Raw genomic sequence first — 19,191 nt, 5'->3', positions numbered from 1 at the left:
TCATCCCTTCCTTAATTTAAAGATTCAACTATATCTGGTGGGTAAGTTTTTCAAATACATAATACATGGGTGTTCTTTTTTTTTTCCTGTTTTTTTTTCCAACTTGTACGGTTGGTTAATATTTTCTTTCAATTTAATTAGGTCGTGTTGATACGTTTTGATAATCTAATATATTAATTGGCATGTTTGCTTTTATACACATTGTTGATTGATACGTTTAATTTCAACTTTGGTACGTTTGATTTTATACACGATTGTTGATCTGTACATTTATTTCCATTTTTGCTATGTTTTGTTTCAGACATAATTTTAATGGTTCGATTATATTGGTACATTTATATTTGTTTATGAATGATATATTTATATTGTTCTTAATCATGTTTTTTCTAGTGTGACTGAAAAAAAACTAGATTATAGGATGGTTAGTTTCACTAAATAAATAAATAGTTTTTTTTTTAACGTGAAAAATTTTAGAAAAAAAATATATTATGAGACATGTGGCACCAAAATGACAGGAATTTTTTTACTTAAATCTTTAAAAGCAACAAATATGTAGTTTTAATAATTTAAAAATGAAGCGCTTATTTCTACTAATTAATAAAACACTCATTGTCAACCAAAATTCTGTGAAATTACCAGTTTAACCCTCTAATTAAAACAAAACATGAATAAGAAATATGGGGCAGAAATTTAATTTCACACAACCAAATTTTGCTGTTCTTTTTTCAAAGTCTCACCTACATGTAATCCTAACATATCTCTAATTAAAAATATAAAATAAAATAAAATAAATAAAAAAGCTTCCCACTCCCACATTCTCTATCACTCTCTTCCTCTCTCCTTCTATTTCAAAAAATAAAAATAAAAAATTTTCACACACACTTTGTATGAGCCCATATGCTAGTATAAATTAGTGTAAGAGTAGTGTTGAATGATTATTTATGTTTTATGTCTATTTTGTAACACTATTGCATATAATATCTCATGTGTACAGACAATATATGTTTATATGTATGTGGTAATATATTGATATATCAAGCTACTCTTTGTCAACAATGTCCTTATTTTACAAAGGGGCTTCCTTCTTACGGTTACTCCAGACTAAAGTTCTTAGATGGGGACCATTTATATTTTAGGTTCTATTTTAAAGGTCGTTCTTACAAATCATTAATATCTTATATGGTTTGATTGTCTATAAATGTAAAAACAACACACTTGGTTAAATAAAGTTAAAATGAAAATGCAAATAGTCAAATGGCTAAACAAGTAAATCACGACAAGTGATCCTGTGCTGCGCACAGCAGCTCCCTAAAAAAAACGAGAGGTCTTGGGTTTGATATTTTGGAAGTTGTGAATCTGCTTGATCGTGGTCATGACTAGGATGCTATGCCCAACTGGTCTCCTGTGGGTCTGGAAGAGGTGAATAACCGTAGTTCGCCACTAGTTGTCCCCCTTTAAAATAAAAAGTTAAACGAAAGTACTCACATAACTGGTTTTGTGCATGAATAATCTTTGAAAGAGAGCGAATCATTAAATTACACCCCTAGAATAAATACCAGTTTGTACCATCACCAAGAGCTACCTGTAAAATTACTTCTTAAATTATAAGAAAAAAACAAACCCAATTTTAAGTTTATATTAAGAGTTGTAATTTATTACTATTGGCTAGTGGTATTCCTCTTTATTTGTAAGTGAAAGGTCTTAGGTTCGATTCTTACCAAAAACGAATTTGAACCATATTATTGCTAGCCTATTGTGAGTTTAAGCCCACCGTCTCTCTTTTAATGTATATGAAATTGTTTGTTCAAAAAAAAAAAGTTTACATTAAAAGTTTATACTGGAAAAAGTTAGAATTTTTGGTGAATTTTTTTATTTGCAAATTGTGACATATTAAATATATTATTTATCGAACCTAAATAATTAAGATGACAGGTGCGACTGGGATTACTCAAACCACCATTTGCGCCTATCCTATGCTTTTAACAGTGTCATCTTACAACGACCGTACACCTCTAAGATAATGACTTATTTAAGTGGCAGATTCATGATTTGGATTTTCGCTGTGTTAAAGTACAAGTATTCTTGGATTTGATAAAGCATGAAGCTCGCAAAAAGAATTTTTAACTTATACACTAAGGCATTTCGTCTAATAGTTGGTGTGTTTGTTGTTGTCAGTCAAACTATATCATGTACATGTCAACAAACAATGCCGAAGCGATTTGATGAGTGATATCGAGATAATTTGAGTGCATCACAACCTATAAAGATATGCCTAGCAGACATTACATCAAACATTTTGTAGGCACAAAAGAAACCCGTACTAAGCAACTGTAGAATTCTCAGAAGACTTTCATATATATATTTTCTGAACTCCGTGTAGTCCTAAGACCACCTTGGTCGTAATGTACATTCGCCTCTGACTCATCCATGCCATAATACATATTAATTTCCACAATTTTTAAGTAGTTAGAGAGTCTTTACGACAAGATGTGTTGTGTTCATTTCCTCCCTTTTGTGTTTGATTCCTCCCTCTGCAAAGTAGTTATAATTCCTCCACTTTTTGTTTAATTCCTCCCTCTGCCAAGTAGTTACAAGGGAGGTGAGGTCAAATATAGGGCATCGTGTATAACAATAAATGCTCTTAAATACTTAAGCAACAAACTCATTGATATTTCTCAAGTAGTAAAGAACATTTACTGTTACGCCCGAATATTGTGTTTCATTCCCACTATCCATAAAATATGTTTTTATATTTTTGTTACCATCTAATTTTTATCTATGTTCTTCCGGTCGATGTATTTGATTGAGTCCGAAAGGAGACAAATATGAAAAATCGAGGCTAAAGTAGCTTGGGGAGGGAAACTCTGAACCCTAAGAGCACTTTCAGTGTAAGAAGACCCCCATGGGCAATAGGCAACTCAATTCCTTTAATTGAACAATAATTGACCAAATGCATCTCCACCTCTAAATTGAATAGCCAAGGCAATTCGTATTAAAACATTAGTATTTTTTATTTTATAAAATAATAAAAGATAACTTTATTTCGAATAAAAATAAAAAATTGTTTAAAAGTATTTGAAAATAATGAAATGTAGTATAGAGACCAATAATGAAATGTAGTATAGATTGGAAGGACATGGTTAGGGTTAGGTATTTATAGAGAAAAATAATTATAATGTTTTATATTTTTAATTAGTTTTTTTTTAATAATTTTTATAATTTTTTAATAATTTAAATTGAGACTAATGATGGCGCATAGGCAAAGCGCTAGGCTAGACAATTACTGCCTGCCTTTTCCTTTGGGCTCGCCTTGAGTCTAACTGCCCTAGTGGGCTGCAGTGTTTTGGGAAAGGGAAGAGTGGATTGAGCTACCCATCCCCAAGGCAATAAGCAACAGTGAAGTTGCTCTAATGAAAAACGACTTAAAATCGATATCCGATGAAGGTGTTAGAAATTCAAACAAAATAATATGATGTCGACAAGGAAAATGAAATTAGTAAACAAACCAATAGAAAAGGTTAGTAATTTTCGCACTCCAGTTTTCTTCATTTCCCAAATAAAAAATTGGAATGCCCTTCCAGTTAATATAAGGTCAAGCTTGAGAGGCTGCGAACCTCTTGATTTGAAATTAGCATGACGGCAGATAGCACATCTTAGTCAAACAGCGGGGAGCAATTTAGTCAAACATTTTCACACTTGACACCAACCTTTAATTCACAAATATTATCCCTCTTCTTATCCATCCCTAATCAATCACGAGAATAATTAAAACACATTAAAAATGCTCAAGACTTGCAGGGGACAACAAACCAAACCAGACTCGGCTTTTGGTCCATTGACTTCAATTTTAGTATTTTACAGAGACATAAACATTGCACCTAATTTTCATACCTCATCGCCGATTATTTGGAAGAATTTCGGGAGGTAACAAGGAAATACTAAGAGAGGAAGTGGTAAAGTATAGAAGTTGTTTTACTTGAAATATGTAGGAAAAACATATAAAAATTGAGTTCCTTTACATAAGGTACCTTTTAGCTTTCATACTCTATAACGCCTTCTTCCAGCGGGGACTCCAACCTTGTAAGCACTTCAGGAACTCCAGCAGCATCTCGTATTATCTGTATCAAACCCAGTTGCAGAATTCAAAACGTGATAAGGTATATCGCGCTACACAGCAACTTCAATATATCGAACATTAAAACGATCTTGTATGGTGATGACGAGGGAAAATGTTTCTAATGCATATGCATTACTCATACCAAATTTTTTTTCCACCTACAATTATGAGTAATGAACAGTGTACCGCTAATAGCCCCTAACCTATGCATCACTCCTCTCACTTGGTGCATCGACCATAAATCGTATGAGCGAAGCTGTTGGATGAGGTAAATCACTCAAAATTCAAATGTCTAATTTTGACTCTCCTAAACTTGTGCGCGAGGGTTTGTGGAAATAGTATTCAATTATTCGTCTGTCGATGTAGACTCTTAAAAGTCAGAAAGTCTTACATGCTAAGTAAGATTGATATATAGCAATATCCAGGGACCGTCCATATAAAAACAGTGAAAAGAGTTGAAATTTCAGAGGTAAACCTCTAAAATTCACCGTTACAACTAAACTAATTCTAAACTACACTTAAATTCTAAGGTTAGCAAAATGGTCAAGGATAAAGGGAGCAAATTTAAACTTCTTTCATCTCTTATTAAATCTAAGATAATCACGAAATACAATAATAAAGCTCAGAAAAAGGCATTGCCATTGACTTTGATAATAATATTCATGCACAATCAACAGACTAATGGAATAGCCAAGGTCGCTATCTAGTGATAAACGATGATTCTGAATACGTCATACATATTTTACCTAAAGAAAAAGCATACATCATGATTCATGCATCTACAAGTTTCACGCTCTTTACAAATGTATTTTAAAATGTAGAAAACTTTCTAGTACACACATGAAAATGCACCAGATTAAATACTTTTAGAAAGCTTAGAGGAGTCTCAATTCTTTCCCATGGCAAGGAAAGGAAAATTTATTCCAGATGCCACCAAGAAAAGGGAAAAACTTTATCTTCCTCTATAAATTAACTTCCCCATGCAAGATATTTTAACATTAATTTAGATATATTTTAAACTATTTATAACATAAACTAACCACCTGTTTTAAGTTCCACCAAGTTTTGATATTTTAAACTAAGAAGATTAATTATTTTTCATGTGGTTATGCAATTCTATTAATCATAAGTGAGATAGGGAGCCATATTTTTTACGAAGTACATCACATGTGAAACAAATTGAAGCTGAATCGCAAAATTAATACTCAGTATAATGCTTACAAGTATCTCCGTATCAAGATAGGAGATCATGAAGAGTCTCTCGAAAGATCCAGCTGCAGGCAGAAAGAAAATGATTAGCATGGATTCATATGAGAACCGGGTGAACATAGAGATAAATCAGTATGGGAAATGCTTTATTTTATCATATTGGATGGAGCATTAGCAGGGAGCGGCATATACTAATACAAATAACACAAGAGCACATAAACACTTTATAGAACTAGGCTAGCATAGAGGCGTAAAAGATGAGATTAGGAAAAATTGGATGAGGGTTATTGGATTGAGCAATAGCAAGGTGCAACATAAGCTACTACAAAATTAAACAAGGGTTATTGGATCCAATTTTTTTGTTTTTGAAACTCATAAGTACAAAGTAATTTAGCTACATTCGTCAGTTCTTGAAAACCAAATTGGATCCAAGAAGGATACCAAACAGCCCCTTAACATTCTAGATTCTAGGTTGCAAACAGATCAAGCATGCAAGAAAGGAAAAAGAAAGAGGGGAAAGAAGACAACAATTTGAAAACTGCATGCAAGATGAAATGCATCCGAGTGGAAAAAGTGTTCACTGAACAAAACAAAATATCTGCAGCAGTTGATGCCACAATGTTTGAATCTCAATCAAAAGAATCTGGTTATGGGCCATGCATTAGAGCACTTTAGTATTTAAGAAAAACAACAAAAAACATTCTAACCGACAGAGAGTAACATGAGAGACTTACATTTACAAATAGAAAGTCTCCTTCAAGATATCATACCACTACCATATTTACCATCGATGACTGTTCCCCTTGAGACTTAGGTATTAATCATTTTGAGAAGGAAGAAAAAGAAGCTCATCGTCCAAGGAAAGCAAATGTTATAGCTCTCCTAACCCCATCTAAATCAATTAACAGAGAAATAAAGGGAAAACTTCTATTATAAAAAGAAAGATCAACAAGAATCTCATTTCTAAATTTATAACTTTTGGTATATTTATAAAAAATGAAATAAATTAAAAACCTAACGGCAACACCATTTTCAGAAATTTGATTTTGACCAAGTGTCAACTAGTACCCCAAGGAAGAATATTGGTACCCTTGGATTTACAGAAAGGAGACAACAGCTGATTACAGCAATGCCAAATAGAGCACAAGTGTTGCAAATGGTAAGGTAGAGAACCTTAAGTACTTATAAGTTTATAACATAGTAGCACATGCTAAAATTAACATGCAGGGAGGGGTAGGACTCATAGGCAAAGAGAATTCCCAAGCATCTTAGCATCTTTATCCAAATAGTCAGTTTCAAACATTCATATACTGTCTTATTAAATTGTACCAGACAACAAAAGAGCACATATTCTTCTGACTATGCATTTAAAGGAGTTGATTGGAGTACTTCAAATTTCATAGATTGCAAAGAAATTCGCAAGCATCTTCTATCCCAATATTTGGTTATCCATGATTTCATATACCAGTACTGTTTCCTTGTGTATTACAAGCCCACAACATAGCAGATATTATTCAGACAATATGTTTAAAGGAGTTTACTGGAGCTAGAGATTCAACTATGCAATTAAGATAAAGAAGATAACTGGCTAAGAAAAGCATCGTACTTACGTAAAGGAACTTTCAGCCCACTGGAAAAGGCATCCCTAATAGGCAGAGGAAGTTGTTGCACTGTGTTTACAGCCTGACCAAGTGCACCTTTTAGCTGGTCTGGTATTGTCTCTTCAATAACTGTTGGCATCTCAAGAACCCCCTCAACATATTGCTCTTTCATTCGAACTGGCCCCTCCACAGTTAACTTGGTTGACAGAGTAAATTTGCTTTCTATCTGCACAGCACCAGCATGAGTTGCATAGTGAATGCTCAGAAGAAAAATTATATCAAAATTCAAAGAGAACAGACAAATAGAAGAAATGATAGGTATCATCATACCTAAATCAAAAGTATGTATTGACTATTTCTTATCTTAAAAAATACTAGCAGACTAAAATTTGTACTTCTTTCTCTCTCCCTTTCTCACTTTCATTTGCATCTAACAATCATATAACATGATTTTAATTAGATGGAAAGAATTGCTAAAATTGCTACTTTTCCTAAGTTTCCAGGAAAAAGGATGGAAAAAAGTTGCAAACTTTGGTTTACACAGATTTACCGGCTCGTCTTGTGATGTAGTACCTAAACAAATTGCACATGCAATCCAAGGTTCTGATGCAAACACGACCAACTTGCCCGAAACATACACTGTTGTTACAGCATAAATATGACTCATGTAAGTTCAATGTCCTTAAAATTGTGCTAGAGCTGTGAATTGACATGGATATGTGACAAGTGCAGTAATTATCCTGAGTGCTTCATCATATAATTGAAAGTATACAATGGTCTGAGAACTTTTAAAGAAAAAATAAATACCGAGTTCAACACTTTCAATTTTGCCGTAATCATTGCATTCCCATCCTTGATGACCACCTGCATTTTTCTCAAACTAGCCAAAGTTGAAGGAAACCTCCTGCACCAATAGAGAAATTGATTAATTGCATCAATACAGTAAGCTACCTTTTAATTCAAACTTCAAACTAATTATATACCAAAACCAAGAAGGTTTTCTGAACCAATCAAACAATGGAATCGATAAACGCGTGCAGCACTTACTCAAACAAAAATCTGGCAGCAAAAAGACCTGGGCTTCCAGATCCAAACCACTCGAAATTCCATCGTCCTTCCAAAAAAGGCGACCTGGGTAGCTGAACAAACAAGTGACCATCTCATCCAAACCAAAAAGGAAAAAATGCGGTAATGCACTGTTCAGATGTGCGCTCACGTTGTAGGACGTGGTGTTGGATTGACCCGCTCCAAAGCAGTTATCCTCTCATTCACATCAATCCGCTCCATGTCTGTTGTCTTCCCAGTGACTAAAGCCTCAAAGCCCCCAGCATCCTTAAACTGAAACACAAGGTGTCAACATTAACCCATGACAGTATCATTCGATGATGCCATGTGAGTCGCTAGAAACATGTAAATCGTATGGCTTTTTTACCTATCTCTCGTTATTTGGGATGGGAACCTATTTACCTCACCTCTTTGGACTTCTATTGAATCGAGAAATGGGTTTGCATAATCGTAACGACCCAAGTGCACAAGCGGAGCTCTACTTTAACTTTTAAGAGTTTGACTGATAAATTGAAAAGTTCTATAACAAGACATTTGCACTAATGCATTAACAAGTCCAAAAATTCGCGAAATCAAAACATATAATTTCTAGATATATTGAATGGAGCTATATTGTCAGGATTCGAACAACTTAAATTTTAATACTTTTATCACTTTTGTAATTTGAATTTCGAAAGGTGCTTTTTCAGCTATGGAGAAAGCAAATTTTGTGTTGAGGAGTATAATCTAAAAATAGCAACAAAACAGTGCCTTACATTTGCCATTATTCCGCCATGACCACTTCCTAAACAACCAATTAGTGCAAAGAGCTAAAGACTTCTCTCCTAATTAACAGATTATATATGAAAAAAAAAAGAAGATTAAAATTGCAGAGACTCACGGCGAGAAGAAGCGATTCTTTAGCGGAAAGCCTCTCCATTTCCTTAGCATAGGCAGCAGTAGCTCCGGGAACGGCCTGCTGAACCATCGCTCGGCATACGGACCGCTGGAAGCGAATTCTCCCGTCTCTGTAGCATTTCCGGCGACACTGCGGCGACGTACCGACGGAAACGAGTGCAGTGGTGGCGGTGGAAGAGAAGGCCGACGACGGCGAAGAAGACGAAGTCGAATAGCACGAGGTTATGGAAGAAAACGCAGAGAGGCGGCTCTGCACGGACGCCATTGGAGAGAGAGAAACCCTAGGGGAAGAGCTGAAAGAGGAGAAGTGTACTGTTTTGAATCGTCGGGAGAGAGGAGAGACAGGTGGGTGGTTGACGGCTGCGACGGAAGTGGGAAGTGGGAAAGCTCGTGTGTCTCTGAGGGTACTTTCGTCATTGGAAAAATAAGGTAATTCTACAGTGATGTCATAAATGTGCTCCAATGAGAAATATGATGTCAATTTACTTTCAATTTTTTCACCACAATATATTATATAGGAAATTATTTATATGTATTTATTAATATGTAATTTAGTTTGAGAAATAATTCAGGATAAATTGTAGCAATGGTCCTTCAATTTTAATCAAATTGGAGCAATGGTCACTTAACTAAAAATTCATTACTATTGGTCCCTCAACTCATTAAAACGTGTAGCAATGGTCTTTTTCGTCAACTTTGTCAAAATTTTGTCAAAATGAGTTATGTTGGAAGAACCATTGCTACAATTGGGTTACAGTTGATGAATCATTTCTCCAATTGGGTTAAAGTTGAGAGACTATTTCTCCAGTTAGATTAAAGTTGAGGGACCATTGGTAATGAATTTTTAGTTGATGGACTATAGCTACACGTTTTGATGAGTTGAGAGACCAATTCTAATGGATTTTTAGTTAAGGGATCATTGCTCCAATTGAGTTAAAGTTGAGAGACCATTATTACAATTTACTTAATAATTCAATCATGTTGATGAACAAATTGGGTGGATTTTGAGTCAACATAAATGTGTTAAAGTAACCTATGCAAGAGTATTTAGGTCACTACATAATGATGATATGTAAAAAGATAAGGGTAGAGGATTCGACACGATACCTATGTGATTCACCCTTTGTTGAGCTATGTCCATGGGGTAGAGAAGTTTTCATTAATAATATATTATTTAAATTATACAAGGATTTAAACATAAGTAGAGGACTAAGCCTGGATTAGGGGTCCTAAGAGCCAAGAGTCCTTAATGTGGGAGAGGTCTTTTATAGGTGAGGAGAGTTGCCTACTCTTGTCCATGGTCGATGTGAAATTTTAGGAACGTTGTTGTAGTGTTGCCACGTGTCCTTGAGCAAGTGGGTTTCAAGTTGGAGGAAGCATGGGTGCCTAAGTAAGGATTCTTATTGAGGATTCCTAGTTGACTGACACTTGATGGTTACAAGGCTAATATAATATGGTACAAACAAGGAACAATGTAGTCATATAAGTTGTGCAGCCTTCTCGACGAATTTATAGTGTTCCCTATAATTTTCGAATAAAATTAGAATTTAGACATTTAGTTGTTATAAACACCTAAATAAAGAATCAAAAGTATTATAATGAACCTACCCAAAAAATTGTTTTCTTATTAGTATCAAAATATAATAATAAAATATGTTAAAAAAGAATGGAGATGCGGGGTATCGAACCCCGTACCTCTTGCATGCAAAGCGAGCGCTCTACCATGTGAGCTACATCCCCCTACTTGAAATTCGATACGATATTAAAATTTTATTGAAATTGCTCAGTTTTCTATTCGGCAATATAAAAGGGGATGTGCTATCCACACACACTATTTTGATAATTTTTGTCTGTTGATCTTTTTTAATTCATCCAATCTGACGCCGAAAATTAAAAAAATATTTGAGAAGTAAAATAAGATGTGTGATATCACACTCTTATAAAAACCCTACTGAGTAATAGTAACTGAGCCACCTCAAAGAGCGAGCGCAGTGAAATTCTCTGCTGCTGTTGCTGCTTATTTTCCCGCCATGGAAGCCATGGAAATCGATTCGGAGAAGAACCTCCACAGAAAGCATTCCACCTACAAATTGCTGGTCCGTACTCTCTCCCTCCCTCCCTCTCTCTCTCTCTAGAAGTACTTCTCAGATCAACTTGTTTGTTTACCGAGAAAACACACGAGAAAACAAGGGAAAGTAGAAAGATTTTCATGCTCAATCGGAAAGTTCCGTTCTTTTTCTAGGGTTTCTCAGCAACCTTTCCCGAATTACGAGCCACATCTGAATTTTTTTTGTAGCAATAAGTATGAATTATTTCTTAATTTCGATTTTTTATTGGGTTTTTATTTTCTTTGTGATTTTGTGTTAATTGCAGGACGAGAGGTTTGGGATTCAGAAGGAAATGTACAGGGGTCAACAGTACAGCCAAATATACTTCGCCCGCCTCCATATGATGAGGACCCTTCTCTATTCCCTTGTCCCTAACTGGAAACCCCATTTGCCAGGTTCTCAATTTTTTGTATTTATTCAACATTTGCTGAATTTTAGATTTCGGTTTTCCTGTTAAGTTTCGTTCTTGACGGAGTTGATGGCACGGTACCCGTAAGTTTGTCTTTGAGTTGGCTATCCGTGGAAGATAATTGGTTTTCTATAATTCATTTAAAGTTTAAATTTTTTGCATTGATTGTCTTGTTATTTATTTATTTATTTTTATGATATCTGCATATCAAATGTCTTCGTATTGAAATAGGGGTTCGGGGCTTGCAGAAAGTTAGGATTTTGATAGGAAGAATGGGGTTCAACTTTTCGTACATGTCATTGGATTAGAGTGAAGGCAGGATTTTTCTTCGGCTAGCTGTTGGGATTTTTCGTTCATTTATGTGAAAATGTGAAGTATTAGTGATTTGGTTTTCGGGTAAATGGCAATCTGAAATAATAGGGTGCTGTATGGTTTGTAGTTTGCAGAGTTTTGGGATTGGAAAGGGACAAGGAATGCATCATTGTTGGAACCCTCTACAAGCACATGAAACTCAAGCCTTGTGTTCTTGATGAATACTCTAAGACGGTAGTGTACTTGCGCAATGTTAATTATTAATTTCTGAGGTTTTCTTATTTACTGTTTATAATATTGTAAATTTTACAGAGAACTGTGACACCACTTGTCAAGCCTCATAATTTTGTGCACCCAGATGACCATCTGATTTTGGAAGATGAAAGTGGAAGAGTTAAGCTTTCTGGGAATGTGCTTTCACCTTCTGTGTATGTAACAGGTCTGTGTCAAATTAAAATATTACAACAAAGAAAAATATTTATTCGAACTGTTTCATTTTGACTGGGAAGAGTCCAAATTGCTTAACATTCTACTATGAATCAATATGTTTGAAGCATGCTGATGTAGGACAATAGAAATAGCTAGGAACACAGAAGACATCCAGGCTCACTCCGGCCTTTGGCATCACACCAAAGGTGTATTGGAGTCACTCCCACCAAAGATGTATCTATTCACTTTTTGTTTTTTAATTTAGCCCTTTCTGTAGGCTAATTGTTACATGAATATGGAAAGATCCACATTAATATAGTTTGAAATTCTAAAAACTAATTTATGACACTTGATGCATTAATTTTGTGACAAAAGAGACTTAAAAGACATGAACAGTACATGTGTAAACTGCATAAGAAACTAGAAATACCCTAATATCTTAATTTCTGGCTTGGCTCGTGCATCACATGCTCATTCTACGTTAACATGTTGATAGGGACTATTGTTGGTTTACATGGAAAGGAGACTGATGCCGGTGACTTCTTTGTCCTAGATGTTCTTGAAGCTGGATTACCACCCCAGATAGAGTTGCCACTTAAATCAAGTATAATCTGAGTTTTCTCCCTTTCTATTACTTTGCAATTTTTCTTCTTTGCAGAAATGTTTGTTCTTGGGTATTTGTTCCTTTAGACTTTCATCTTATATTTAATAATTTTATAGAAGGATCTAATGACTTTGGAATCAAAACCAGTTCATGCAAGTTGAATACTGCAAACTGTTGTAGGGATAAAGACACGTTAATTCTAGGATTATGATATTGGTAAGAAACGTACATTTGAAAAAAGGTCGAATTTATGCAAAAGTATGTTAGACAATATTGGCTATAAAAAAATATGTTTAAGGAGGAGCTACAATGTCTTGTATTTTGTTTCTCATTTTCCTCAAGTATTCTTGTTCTTTCACAATTATCTTTAGCTCTACCATTTTATACTAATTTTATTTTGTTTCACACAGGAGAAGGCAAATATGTTGTTTTTGTATCTGGACTTCGTGTTGGAAGCAGCTCTTTAAACCCTCTCCAGTTTCAGCTTCTCGTTGATCATATAACAGGACATTTAGGAGATGAGAAGGTTCATGCTGTCTTATCCTTCATTATCGTGTGCTGTGCATTATATATAAAACTGTCTTAACATACTAACTTTGTAGAACATTAAATAGGAACAAGGTATTGCAGCACAGATAGTACATGTTGTAATTGCTGGAAATTCTATTGAGGTTCCTCATGGACTTCTTAATGGACAGGTAAACCATTTAGATCTTTCTGATAATAGGATGAATATATTGTTTAATGATTTCTTATAAACTGAAAAGCCTAAGAACATAGTTTTTAAGTTTTTTAATCTTCGTTGAAATAATAAAATGGAAAGCCTAAACCTTTTGTAGTATAGTTTCTTAAATTTTCAATCGAGATGCCTGATAGGTTCATGTGTTACAGAAAAACTTAGTAAGGGCTGGTTTGGTATTGCTGGGCTTTGAAAAAAAGCTGCTGTGGGAATAAGCGGCTGTGAAATAAATCAGCAGAGTGTTTGGTAAACTTTTTTGTAAAAGTGCTTTTGGAAAAGAAAAAAAAGCAGTTTGATAGTGGGTCTTTTCATTAAAGGAGCACTGTAGCTCCGTGTGCTTTGAAAAAAAACCAGTTTTCCAAAGCTGCAAATAGCAGCTTCAGCTTTTTCCTTTGATTTCAGCTTATTTTTACAGCAACTTCCAAAATAAGCTTTTTTTTTTTTCAGTTTACCAAACACCTAAAACCCTCACAGCTTTTTTTCATGGGTGCTTTTTTTTTAAGGACCTCACTCCCAAACCACCCCTAATTCTCTTTCTAATAGTCGTTTTGTCCATTGTGGCTAGAATTTAGCGTCAAAGGATCAATCAAGGCTGTCTGAGCCAATTAAGGAGCTGGATATTTTGTTGACTCAGGTTTGTTTAATCATATAACTAGTGAATATACCTCATCTGTGCTCCTATCATGAACCACACTGCTTAATTAAACATACTTGTGCTAGATTGCTGCAGGTTTGTCTTTGGATATCATGCCTGGTATCTATGACCCTGCTAATTTTGCCTTGCCACAGCAGGTTTGATCTATATCCTTGAAAGTATGTATACATCAACTTTTCCATGCCGCAGCAGGTTTGTTATTTGCTAATATGCTTTTCCTTTCAGCCTTTGAACAGATGCCTTTTCCCTGGTTCATCAGCTTATAACACGTTCAGATCATGTACCAATCCCCATTGCTTTGATCTTGATGATGTCAGGTAAAATTGTAGATCTAATTTGACTTTTCGCATTGTTGATCAAAATTTTTGTTTTGGTATTACTTAATAGGTAATTATTTTTGACATACTGGTATTGTGGCTTTCAGGTTTCTTGGAACATCGGGGCAAAATATAGATGATCTTGATAAGTATTCAGAAGCAACGGATAAACTTGACTTTATTGAAAGGACATTGAGGTGGAGGCATCTGGCACCAACAGCACCTAATACTCTTGGTATGAATTATATCTTTTGCCTGTGTAGTTTATTGGTCACCTGAATCAATTTGTTATGTTAAATTGGTTGTTTGGCTTCGAATTCAGCTTGGCTGACATTTGTCTCCAATTTGAGACTGAACAATGAAAATAATTAGGACAATCATTTGTAATTTTGGTCTTCCTATGGGTTTATGTTTGAGTTTCTCTTGTTTTCATTATGTTTCAGGGTGCTATCCTTTCACGGATAGGGATCCGTTCCTGATCGAGAGTTGTCCTCACGTTTACTTTGTTGGTAATCAGGATAAATATGATAGTCGCTTAGTAAAGGGTATTTTCTTGTAACTTCGGTAATCATTTACTAAAAATACTTCTCATGCCAAAAATGAATTATTTATTTCTTTTCATCACTTGAATGGTCTACAAACTTCCAATTGCAGGATCTGACGGTCAGATGGTGAGACTCATTAGCATACCTAAATTCTGTGAGACGGGAGTTGCTGTTGTGGTAAGCTCTTTGATATTCGAGCATGCTGAAAGCTTCTTGAGGAATAAATTTTGATGTCATCGTGATGTTAGACGAGTTTTCATGTCTGGTCTGTTAGACAATTTCTTGCATTCATGCTTATGATGTTGGTGTTTCCCAATTATACAGCTAAACTTGGGGAATCTTGAATGCCATACACTCAGTTTCGGGACTCAGTTCAGCTCATAACAACAAGGTACAAGGTTTGTCAATTACAGTTCTGACTTCTTTGTAATTTGCCTCCAGTCAATTTTCTCATTACAGGTGATAATCAAGGAGATGTAGAAGTAAGTTTTATAAAACTTCCATTTTAGATTAGAAAGAAGATAACTGGCTCTTTCTATAAGATCAAGTGATACAAATTCTGAAATAACATGAATTATGACGCTTTATGGCACGATCCTTCATCTTTACAATACACACGCTAATTGATTTTTAGTTGAAAATAACTAGAAGTAATCTCATAGGCGCATTGATGATTCAAAACTCGTTTCGATGTACTTTTAACTAATCCAACATGCTTGACTATATTATGTTGACGCTATCAGTATTTGAAGTTCTGGAATATTTTACGTGCGTTAAAAGAAGTCTATACCATTGCATGGAATTTCTTGAACATTTGGAAGTGCATGCCCAGAAACCAACCTTAAGACGCTAACTGAAATATTCTCAATTAAAATTCGAAATTCGTAATTTCAGGCTTAGGCTTCTGAAGACATCCTCTAACAGCATTTGTGGAGATCCATTGAAAAGAAATCCGAATGGATGGAATCTGCGGAGGCAGTATATTTGTTTCTTATTGTAACATTTGCTTGTAGAATATCTTTATATATGTTCTACAAAGGTGTAATATTTATTGTATTTATTTTCAATTAGGCATTAGATTTCCTTAGCTACTTCTCTCACTTTATGCAAATAACTTCACTACCCGTTTACTTTTTCGTTACATGTTAATTCATCCTTACATGACAATGTGACATTATTTTAGGGAATTGTTATAGCACTTCAAAAATGTTATTTGACCCTCCAAACTTTCTATAATTAGAAAGAAACATATACTTGTGAGGAGTGTAGAATGAGATTTTTGGAGTACTAATAATAATTCCCTTATTTTAGTGTGCAAAAGTCATAATTCAAATTGTTTATTCCCGTTATCATCGCCTACAAATCCATCTCTAGAAAAAACTATTTGATTTAGAGATTATTTAGTCATCTGTATGAATTGAACAAGTTGACGAAACCCTGAGGACATTGCTTGTTACCATAAATTTAGATGTGTTCAACACATAAGAATAGCTAAACAATCTCTTTTTTAGAGATGATCTTTAGATGATGATAACGAGACTTGTTCGGACACATGGTTTATGGCCCAACTCCTCACCAATCCACTATTATTACCGTTACTTGACCCAAAACCCGGAACCAGATCCAACTTTGTCACCACCACATCATCTACAAAATTTGTGTCAGGATTGAACATGGGAACCCTAAACCATATATAATTATGCCAAATTGGAATTTTTGTACTCCGAAATATAATCACATGCCCACAAATCATAATGCACTGCACCTCCAGGCTCCTCTTTGTCTCTTATAACGGCTATATTTCCCCCACTCCCCCAATTATTCAAATAATTCCCCCAAGTCCTAATCCCAACGGTCCAATTTCCACAAATACAGTATTAGCACTAAAAACACATACATATAATTATAAAGCTTCCACATTCCAATTTTACGTACTATCTTTCTCACAATATCTCTCTCGTTTTACAAATTTACAATGGAAGCTATCACTACGACTACTCCTTGTACTACTGCTGCTGCTGCTGCATCCGCAAGTGTTCAACATGTGACCAAGAAGTCTTCCGACGAGCTGCTGAGGAAATTTGCGGATTCCGGGGACGAGGCTGAGGTTCCTGCGAGGAAACAGCTGGCGGTGAGGGTGTCGAAGCGTCGGAAAAGAAGCCGGGTGAACGGGGATGGGGATCAGCAGTGTCAGAGCCCGTTGAGTGGGAAGAGTGGGTTGGTGGAGAGGAGGTCTCTGCTTCCTGCTGGGACTAAAAGCAAGGCGTTGTTTAGGAAAATTGGGATTCATGGCGGCAGGGCTTCACACCTCAGGGCTAGGGATATCAGGAACAAGTCCCTCTTTGGCACAATTCACAAGGTTAGATTTTTGTTATTTTTGTATTTATTACATTACATAAAATGTGTTTTGATACCAGCGATAGTTAGGAAGGGAGTTTCGTACTGGGTACATTGGATGAAAAAGTAAATGCTTATACTCACACATAGATATGAGATTATGAGGTCCTGCATTGATTGTCCTTTTCTCCAATATCACTTGTGAAAAAAAAAAACTAATACCGCTTTAGTTCTTTTGTCCTAAATCGTAAACCCTAAACCCGAAAACAGTGCATCAGTCCTTATGTGATCTGAGGCATATAGAAAGCATTAGTAGAGCAGGGTCCAACATCCTCCCCAACCCCATCATCTGTAGATTGTTCACTAGGGTTTAGGGTTTTACAGCATCTCTGTGGTGCAGCCTGTTGGACATGTTGGTAAAGCTGTCACTAGCTTGGTCCAATTTGCCAGCTAACTAACCAACCTGCCTATCTCCATTTTTTTAGGGAATTTTAACGAAAAGTTCTTGGTACTATTTATTTTAACGAAAAATCATATTTTTACACTAAAAAGTCAATCCTGGTATTATTCACTTTACCCTTTATTTTGTCCTTATCGTTAAAACTCAAAGTTTTCAAGCTATTTTCATTAGTTTTCCTTTTTTATTAAGGGGAGAGGAGGGGGAGGGTAAAATAGTTAAATCTTGCATATAGGAATCTAAAAATTTCGCAACGGTTATATCTTACATGTAACTCGTACTACTGAATGAGACTTAACATTATAGTCGGACTTATTTTTTTCATTGATAAAGACTCGTGAACTTTTATATTGTTACAATTTACAAGTGGGAATGAAAAGTCAACTTATATATTGATGCTTTTTTGTGTTTGTCATGATGTTATGTGCAGACATGGAGAATGGCCATTGAAGGAGCTTCAAAGGTTTTCATGGAAAAGCATTACAACAGGCACAAGCGTTTGATCAATGACATTGTCTAGCTCAACGAACAAACACCCTCTTAGTATTAATCTGATCGTCCATTTTTAGAATGTGGTTCAAATTCATTGTATATTAGTATAAAGATGCCTTTTTATTATGAATTTTATCGGTTTGGTATGAAGTTTTAGTTTCCTAACACAATCGGTTCAGTCTAATTTCAACCCAAAATCCAAATCATACCCAATAAGACGAATATTCAAACCGAACCGTGTCCACCTCTACTAATAAAAATTCTCCACCTCCTCTATATAGCAGAGATGGAGTTTCCCAACCCAATTTGTTGGCCAAATAAAAGAGCAGCACTTGTACATGTGACATTGACCATAAGGAGACAGCACAACCGTCTGATGGGGTTCATGGAGTCAAATCTGATCTCATCCGTGGCAACAACGACGTCTTTAATCTCCAACTGCACCATCATCCCATGAATGCCTCTCTCTGTGTGTTGTAGTGGATTCATCATCTTTCTAGATTATCACAGAGAGAGAGAGAGAGAGAGAGAGAGAAGGCAACCTGAATAGTGAATGCTGTGACAGAAACGAAAAAGCCACTGTTGCTCACATGCTGCATGTGTTATGGAGACCCTTTAATTTTTTATTAATTTCTTGGAAAGCAACATGCCGTCCCTCCCTCCTCCTACCTCCGCTGCATTTCCTCCGTTCATAAAAAAGGACAAAGGTTGGTTTCCATAAAAAAGGACAAAGGTTGATTTCCTGATAAGCATTACATTTCATGGTTACACCTGACCTACCCCGATCACTCACACGTGTTCTCTAGGGTTGGATATCATATCATGATTATGATCGAATATTTTGTCCAAAAAGTCACAATTATTTATTTATTTAATTTACATATATATATATATATTT

The 19,191-nt window shown here is 35.3% G+C and overlaps 3 protein-coding genes and 1 non-coding gene across 7 annotated transcripts; 2 read left to right on the top strand and 2 right to left on the bottom strand.

The window, feature by feature from the left end:
- Positions 1-3,792: 3,792 nt before the first annotated feature.
- LOC126600809 (probable plastid-lipid-associated protein 13, chloroplastic) lies at positions 3,793-9,272 on the bottom strand. Of its 2 annotated transcripts, none has more exons than XM_050267465.1 (7): positions 8,873-9,272; positions 8,144-8,265; positions 7,975-8,058; positions 7,735-7,831; positions 6,933-7,153; positions 5,339-5,391; positions 3,793-4,118 (listed from the first exon to the last, which is right to left on the bottom strand). In XM_050267465.1, the coding sequence occupies exons 1-6, from the start codon at positions 9,152-9,154 to the stop codon at positions 5,352-5,354; spliced, it is 846 nt and encodes a 281-aa protein (XP_050123422.1). In that variant the 5' UTR covers positions 9,155-9,272; the 3' UTR covers positions 3,793-4,118; positions 5,339-5,351. The 2 variants fall into 2 exon arrangements, with proteins under 2 accessions (XP_050123422.1, XP_050123420.1); XM_050267463.1 differs by having other exon boundaries at positions 6,937-7,153.
- Positions 9,273-10,556: 1,284 nt separating this feature from the next.
- TRNAA-UGC (transfer RNA alanine (anticodon UGC)) lies at positions 10,557-10,629 on the bottom strand. Its single transcript has one exon. It is a non-coding gene; the product is annotated as a tRNA-Ala (tRNA).
- A 200-nt stretch (positions 10,630-10,829) lies between these two features.
- LOC126600734 (DNA polymerase delta small subunit-like) lies at positions 10,830-16,094 on the top strand. 3 transcript variants are annotated; one of them, XM_050267380.1, is made up of 15 exons: positions 10,830-10,985; positions 11,263-11,392; positions 11,846-11,952; positions 12,031-12,157; positions 12,701-12,751; positions 13,162-13,277; positions 13,366-13,449; positions 14,056-14,124; positions 14,211-14,282; positions 14,371-14,462; positions 14,570-14,697; positions 14,906-15,007; positions 15,117-15,184; positions 15,332-15,398; positions 15,902-16,094. In XM_050267380.1, exons 1-14 carry the CDS (start codon positions 10,920-10,922, stop codon positions 15,389-15,391), a joined length of 1,272 nt encoding a protein of 423 aa, XP_050123337.1. In that variant the 5' UTR covers positions 10,830-10,919; the 3' UTR covers positions 15,392-15,398; positions 15,902-16,094. The 3 variants fall into 3 exon arrangements, with proteins under 3 accessions (XP_050123337.1, XP_050123335.1, XP_050123336.1); XM_050267378.1 differs by having other exon boundaries at positions 12,644-12,751; XM_050267379.1 differs by having other exon boundaries at positions 12,644-12,751; positions 15,332-15,405.
- A 751-nt stretch (positions 16,095-16,845) lies between these two features.
- Positions 16,846-18,463, top strand: LOC126600735 (uncharacterized). Its single transcript, XM_050267381.1, has 2 exons — positions 16,846-17,366; positions 18,232-18,463. The coding sequence occupies exons 1-2, from the start codon at positions 16,983-16,985 to the stop codon at positions 18,319-18,321; spliced, it is 474 nt and encodes a 157-aa protein (XP_050123338.1). The 5' UTR covers positions 16,846-16,982; the 3' UTR covers positions 18,322-18,463.
- Positions 18,464-19,191: the final 728 nt, after the last annotated feature.

This window comes from Malus sylvestris, chromosome 14 (assembly GCF_916048215.2).
Source record: "Malus sylvestris chromosome 14, drMalSylv7.2, whole genome shotgun sequence".
In the NCBI taxonomy this organism is placed as follows: Eukaryota; Viridiplantae; Streptophyta; class Magnoliopsida; order Rosales; family Rosaceae; genus Malus; species Malus sylvestris.
This window is presented reverse-complemented; position numbering and strand designations above follow the sequence as displayed.